The 7,500-nt window shown below is 46.5% G+C and overlaps 1 protein-coding gene across 5 annotated transcripts in view; it reads left to right on the top strand.

Moving 5' to 3' along the window:
* The window catches only part of LOC126571790 (uncharacterized), a 23,032-nt gene that overhangs the window by 7,972 nt on the left and 7,560 nt on the right, over window positions 1-7,500 (top strand). For all 5 annotated transcript variants that reach the window (XM_050230598.1, XM_050230597.1, XM_050230596.1 and 2 more), the window contains exons 4-8: window positions 1,897-2,060; window positions 2,490-2,814; window positions 2,891-3,899; window positions 3,969-4,269; window positions 4,354-4,521. In XM_050230598.1, coding sequence (XP_050086555.1) covers window positions 1,897-2,060; window positions 2,490-2,814; window positions 2,891-3,899; window positions 3,969-4,269; window positions 4,354-4,521 — 1,967 coding nt within the window. The remainder of the gene's footprint in view (window positions 1-1,896; window positions 2,061-2,489; window positions 2,815-2,890; window positions 3,900-3,968; window positions 4,270-4,353; window positions 4,522-7,500) is intronic.

Below are 7,500 nucleotides of genomic sequence, written 5' to 3'. Positions count from 1 at the left end.
GCAAACAAATCGTTTGATTAAGCGATAAACGTGGATCTCGCCGTTCGATAACATTTTCAAAAGATGGAGGAATGGATTAGACATTAAGTATTACTAAAGTGGTAGTTAGCACGTTTAGTTATATCACAAATAATGCCAGAAATTTTAAATGCTAGAAAGTTAATTCCTCGATCTGATGTATTTTTATTTTTTCTGGAATTAAAGGCTTCTCTATTCTTACAGACAATGTCTCGAGAGACTGAATTATGTATTCCACATTTTCGATTCCTTTGAAGTTTTATATCTATAATCTATGTTATTGATGAAATACGCTCAATGGTGTGACATTTGAAAAAAATCGGTCACTTTGTGCTCTGACAACCCGTTGATTTTAAGATTCTATCTATACTAAATCTATCCATGCCCATCAAGTGCCGTCACTTACCTTTCATTCGTTTTCCAATGAAAAATGTGCCGTCAATGCCAAAAGATAGAGATTTAGGGAATGTAATTGAATCTTTTATTCAATTATCCCTTATGTCAATGTTGATGACATTATTCTCTTCGAAGCGTTTATTTTATTCTGAAAGCGTTCGTGGCAGTAATTCCACGAAAACTATCATTCAAATACAGCCGTGTCATCCTTCGTAGCCCAGCTCAAAATTGGCTTCATCGGAAGTGCTGTGGGTTTAGCTATCAAATCCACAGTATTGCATGATGGTATTTATAAATTGAATTCTAGCTGGATCGCCTTTCAACAAGAGCACTTGTAGAGCAATTACAGAACTGTAAGATTCAAATATGAGTAAGTTGATGTGTTTTTTTCATTCGAGAGGAGTACCAAGAAAAATGCTGTTTCGTATACACTTTTAGAAGGATTTCGTATATTTGTTTGAAAACTAACGAAAAGCTATCTTTAATGAACAAAAGTAAAAGTATTAATATATGCTATAAAAATACTTTAAGGACATGGTCCTTTACTAAGCTTCCACCTGGCTTGTCTTGTGTTAATTTTAATGCTGGGGATGTGTGATATTCTTTACGAAAAAAGAAGAAATTTTTGCTTAACGGTATACTGTTCTAGAGGTGTTTTGGTATATAACAGGTGGTTCAATAAATCATTGACCTCAAAGATAACACACATTTTTTATGCTTATAATTCTTGAATACTACCAACCTTCAACAAAATCCTGTAAAACTTTAAAGTCATTCTGTTTATAATTACCCAAGATATTACGTTCAAGTGACGCTAAATTTTTTGTTGAAAAATCGTGAATTCATGGTATTGTAGTATCGAAAAATCATAAGGATTAAAAAATTGTGTCTCCATTTATATTTCAGGCCAAAGACTTGTCTGTTGTTGAATGCAACGGAGCAAGATTAGTAACTTTGAAACAATTTATAAGTTGTAAAGATACCAAATTTTTTATATAAAGCGAAAAAGTAGTTTCATACTTTCACTACTTTTGATTAAACACTAATTAGAAGTTAGTATATACTAAAGCGTTACCCCGAAGCTACAAAGCTGGAAAAGCTCGACGCTCGAGCAGCACACGGATTCATTTAATTAATTTTCAAAACAAACACAAAAAAACGAGGAAGCTAAACTAGTGGAAAGCTAGTGCAAATAGAGTTAATTAATCTAATAACTCGTGCGACAGCAATCGTTGGACGCCACAAACCGCCGGGAATGGCCGGGAAGGATTAAACCAGTTTCACCATCATTTAGCATCCGTTCGACAGCGTAATAACTTCTGATTTCATATTTAGCCACGGATCGCACCGCACCGCGCAGCCAAATGGAAAACTGTGTGTTTGATCGACCATGATTTTTCTCTTCCCTCTCTTTCTCTCTCTCTCTTCTCTTCCCCTTTTTCGATTTTTATTCATCTCATTCCCAAACCTACTGACGCGCAGGTTTCCTGGTCGACAAGTTCGGACGCTACAAACCAGTTGTCATCATGAGTTTGCTGTTAAATGCATTATTCCACCATTCGCTGATGCTCATCCCGCAGCAGGAAATACCTGGCAAGGTACCGGAAGCGTACGTAATGAGACATCCCGGGACGGGAAATGTAGAGGTGAGTGTTACGACACATTCATAATTCAATTACCGCCTTCTGAGCGATAGGGAGAGAGGCAGGGCGATGTTGATTCCGTTCGAGTGCCATCACTGCCACAAGAACGGGGGATGTCATCGCCCTCGTCGATAACAGACTCGTCAGACTTCGTTCGTGGACGGCTGGGGTTGCAAAATATGGTTAGAGTTTGAAAAACATTTCGTATCCTCGTCAGGCAGTCAGTCACGCTGGCTCGGTTGATGGTTTAAATTCGATTAAAGGTCACCTGCACGCTACAGTTCACTGTTGGAAATGATATTAAGTGTGTTGGTATGCAAACACCTAAATTAATAATCACGGATTCGGGGGAACACCCACATAAACACACATGCCCTGGGCCAAATCTTGTGGAATTCTGACGGAAAACAAACTTGTTTTGCAACCTGCCAGGTTTGGTGGTCACCATGTCCTAGCCGCGAGTGCCCGGAAGAGGAAGAGATGGATATCGTTGTCGACCAGTGTCTGGATCATTGTCTGCTGCTGGAACAGAACCCCAAGATCGAGATCGCACCACCACCAACGGATCTGCCGCTCGTCGTCACACAGAACTCGGCCGACACGAACGATCCGAAGGATGATTTGGATCTGTTTGTACGCAAAGGGCCGAACAAAAGCAAAAACAAAACCCAGGACGTACTTAGTGGCGGTGGCGGAACGAGTACTACTAGCAGTAGTACCAGTAGTATCTCGAGCACTACTGAGCTGTACATAGACAGTAGGTTGAGGGGAAGGGAGTAGAAGGTTATTTAGATAAGACAACTCACATCTTTCTTCTTCGCATCTCCGCACAGAGTCAATACTTAAGGAACCGGAACCGGATGAGTCGTCGGAGGAAAGTGAGGAAGGTTGGGTGGTGGCCGGTAGCGGCGATTCGGCCTTCATCGTGCTCGACATGCACCCGGATCTGGGCGAACCGATCGAGCAGCTCGGCATGGAGATCGAGCACGATGATAACGCGACGGTGACGGACTTTAAGACGCGTTTCGGTGTGGCGCTCCTCTGGAAGCAGGGCGTCAACGTAACGGCCCTAGAGGAGGAGGATCTCCGGTGCGGTGGCCTAGTGCTCACGTCCAACATGTCGCTCAACAGCAATCTGATGCTGTCGGAGTGGGCCGCCGACTGTATGGTCCAGCGGTGCCGGTTCCGTCGCAATGGACCGGACATCTGCCCGCCGGACTACAAGGAGAGTGACGATAAGATTTTCTGGATTTATTTCGCGCTTCGTTTTCTCGCCACTACCATGCTTTCGGCCGGTGTAACGATCATGGATCCGATTGCGCTCACGATGATCGAGAAGTATGGCGGTGATTTTGGACGTGAGCGATTGTTTTCTAGCATCGGGATGGCCATCTTTTCGCCCATTACCGGGATTATGATTGATTTCTTCTCGAAGGACCTCGGTTACACTGATTATTCGGCTGCTTTTTACACGTACGATGTGCTGCTGATTGTGTCGTCGGTCACGGTGTTCCTGATGCCGCTCGGCGAGAAGTTGCCGGCTGATAACGTGTTCAAGGATTTGTGGAACTTGCTGAAGCTCAAGCATGTTATCATGTTTATCTGGTTCCTGTTTTTGCTCGGTAACTTCTGGGGCTTTATCGAGAGTTTCTTGTTTTTGTACCTGAAGGAGCTCGGTGCGCCGAATTATCTGTTGGGGATCACGATCACCGTCGGGACGGTGAGCAGCATACCGTTCCTGTATGGTGCTGGGCGTATAACGAAGGTTGTTGGTCATGTGAACCTGATCGTGATCGCGTTCATTGCGCACGCTTGCCGTTTGGTCGGTTATTCCTTCATTGAGTAAGTCATCGAGGGTCTTCATCTTCGATTAATGGATCATTCGCTAACGGAAATAATGCGTCTTTACAGGAACGCTTGGTGGTGCTTCCCGTTCGAGGCCATGGAAGCGTTGTCCTGCCATCTGATGTGGGTCGCTGCGGCCACCTACTGTGCCCTGCTCGCCCCGAAGAGCCTCCTTGCAACGCTGATCGGTGTCCTTGGGATGGCGCACTTCAGTCTGGGCCGTGGCAGTGGATCTTTCTTCGGTGGTTTTCTCATCTCGGAGGTAGGAACACGGGAAGCGTTCCGTTACATGGGACTTGTTGCCGTGGCCGGTGGCCTAGCGTACAAGTTTATCCACGCCATCTGGCTGCGCAAATACGACAATCCGGTAAGAACCTGAGAAACCGAGTGTCGAGTTCGACAAACTTACTAAACACGCTCACGCTTTGTCGCCCTTTTCATCGGGGTGCAGGATGTCGACGAGGAAACGATCGAGAAGGGTGAATCGGAGAAGCTGTACAACGATGGTGACGAACCGAAGACCAAGGATCAGGGCACCTCGATGTCGCAGGAACGGTTATCGCTCATGATAAAGTACAATCAGATCGGCAGCCTCACCTCGCTGCCACGCGGCTCACGGGTAAGTGGTTCGTCGTTGTTCGCCGGTGGTGGTGGCGTGATTCTGAAATTGAACCCCGCCTATCGGTAGGTCGGGGGGATGGAGGTGGTTTAACCGCGAAAGATGCGGGTGTGACATGGCTGTATGGTAGGTTGAAGCCACGTTGTTGCTTACCTTGTTGGCTGCGAATCGCTGGAACACTCGTTCCCTCCCTCAACCCAAGCGCAAGTTCTGCGACTTGGGATTAAGTTCGTTTGCGTCGGTGGGGAAGGAGGTTGATTAAGAGCACGGCAGTCGCTCGGTTTCGCGTATCGGTCTCGCTTTCATCTGTCGTCGCCGGTGTGGTCGTGTGGTGTGTACATTCGTCGAGATACTTTTATCAAAACACACCTCTTATCGTTGTTGTTTACCACCCACCACCACCCATCCAACACAACACCGACACCGTACCGTATCGGGTCAACGATGTGTAAGGAGATTGCAGTAATGGACCAGATATGGAGCCATTCTTTCGTTGCGGCTTAGCGGGAGGGGTGGGGGGGGTGGTTCCGTGGTGTGCGACCCATGTCAGCTGCTTCAGAGTATATGTGGGCTGGAACGAATCATCAGAACGAAGAGAACGAAAACATCGCGAACGGTGGCGAGCAGATAAAGTTGAGCTTCCATCCATCCGGATGAATGTTGCTGGGTGCTGGGTGGAGTTGAAAGGGTGTGATGTGAGTGGAGCTTTGGCTAAATTATGTTTGTGTTGTGTTCCATTTTTTTTTCTCGTATGGTTTTAAGTTTGGAAGCCGGCTTTGGCTAATGCCCGACCGTGTCACGGTGCCACTGCCAGTGGCCAATAATCAAACATGAAACCTTTTCACCCGCACTTTACGTTACACTTTTGCGTTATGATAGGAGCGTCGGGTGGTTCAGGAAATAGCCCATCACAACCTATGTGCCTCTGATAAACATTATGTTGTACGAGAAAAGCTGCTGTTGGAATGAACTCAAATGACGTCGAATTTAATAATTTATCAAAATGAAGCGATTGACGTGTAGATAAATAAGCAAATTAATCATTGAATGCTTCAAGCCTTCTAAGGACCGCTGGAGGAACGTAAAATCAATCTTATACCCTAGTGATTTTGACCTGGTAGATGATGATAAATTGATGTTGTGCTGCATTACTTTTCATTTATTTCTGTTAAATTAACAGCCATTGAAGTGTCCAATAGCATTTCAATGTATTGTTATGATGAAAAATAGGGGCGATGCTTACTCTAGGTTTTCAATTAGACTTTTAGCAAATATTGTAAGGAAGGGATAGATAGAACCTTTAAATTATTGGATAACTGGTTTGTGTAGCGTGCTGCATCTTTTCTTACACTTGAATGAAACCATAAAAATTGTATGTAGCTCCTATGGACAGCTCTTATGCCTACGGCCTTACAAAGGATTTTATTAGACAACTGCCCCACCCTCATCGATACATTTAATGCGCCAACGATCAATATCCATCGTTCAGGCACATATTGATTTCAATATTGCGATTAACTTGGTCAGTCTCGAGTTACGTGAAAAGCTCTCATACCAATGCTGGTATTTTTTGTGAATTTTCAATATTTTTTTCCTGGGTCCAATGGTGGATTTCTTCTGCGAATTTCTGCACAATAAATATTTTTTTAGTTGGTAACTTACGGACGGAGCCGTATATATTAGAAAGATAGAGGAAGATAGAGTATAAACAGTAGAGGGAACAGGCATTTCCTCCTGCCCCAGGAACCCTTATACCGGGGGTGCTCGGTGTTTAAACCTAATGACTTAAGCCTAGTATCGCGCCAGACCAGCAAGCCTGGTTCATCAGCATCACATTCGAGCGCAGGCTCGGGTGCGGGCAGCTTGGTGCAGCATCTATTGGGCCCGATTCCTCCGTGGTCGTGGACCTCGCTCCTCGGGTTTTGGCTCCGCATAGTTGATGTGGCATGCATCGCCTTGGGGCCCCAACATCGTAGGGTACGCTGATCCCGTTGTAGTTTATGAGACCTGTGACGTGAGAGATGGTCAGTGCGTTAGTTTTTGCCAGCGATGTTGGGGTCCGACGCGCAGAGGCACTCTGGCGCCGGTCTTCTACTCCCTGGTGTGGTGCGTGTGACGGGTATCATTCGGCTGCCACGTTGTTCGGGGTGCCAACGGTCGCGACTAACAAAGAGAACATGGACAACATCAACTACGGGGAAGGTGAAAACAGAAGGAAGACTACACTAAACATCTATTCCCACTTCCCGCGCAAAGTTGTAAATAATTTTCAGAAGGTCCATGTCTTGAGCCGCCAGGACATCCCGGATGGGAGCCCCACACCGCCCACCAGCCGCCGTGAATGCCGTGATCAGAGCAGGTCTTGCTGGCTCGAACTCCACGCAGGACCACAGAAGGTGGTCCAAATCGTGGAATCCTTCGCCACAGCCGCAGACCTTTGAGTCGGCCAGACCGATACGATGGAGGTGCGTGCTAAGCGCGAAGTGATTAGACCGGAGTCTGGACATCATCCGCACGAAGGCACGTCCCACCTTGAGGCCGCTAAACCAAGGTCGGAGCGAGACTCTGGGCGCAATTGAGTAGTGAAACCTCCCGAGCTCTCCCTCATCCCATCTCCTCTGCCATCTTTCGAGGCAGAGTCGCCGAGACAAGTGGAGGAACTCATGAGGCTGGGTCATCCGGACGAAGACGGGTCCTTCCAAAGCGCCTTGCTTGGCCAACTGGTCCGCCTTCTCGTTGCCCGCGATGCCGCAGTGAGAGGGGACCCAGACAAGCGAGATACGGAACTCTTGTCGAAACATGGAGCTCAAGAGCTCCACTATCTGTTTGACGAAAAAATGAGCACTTTTAAAGGCCTTCTCTGACTTCAGAGCTTCGACGGAGCTGAGGCTATCTGTGAAGATGAAGTAATGGCCAGAGGGCCTTCCGCTCGCCAGCAGCAGAGCGCAAAAGATAGCAGCGAGCTCCGCAACAAAAATG

Source organism: Anopheles aquasalis, chromosome 2 (assembly GCF_943734665.1).
Source record: "Anopheles aquasalis chromosome 2, idAnoAquaMG_Q_19, whole genome shotgun sequence".
NCBI lineage: Eukaryota > Metazoa > Arthropoda > Insecta > Diptera > Culicidae > Anopheles > Anopheles aquasalis.
The sequence above is the reverse complement of the archived record's forward strand: the minus strand, read 5'-3'. Positions and strand labels throughout refer to the sequence as shown.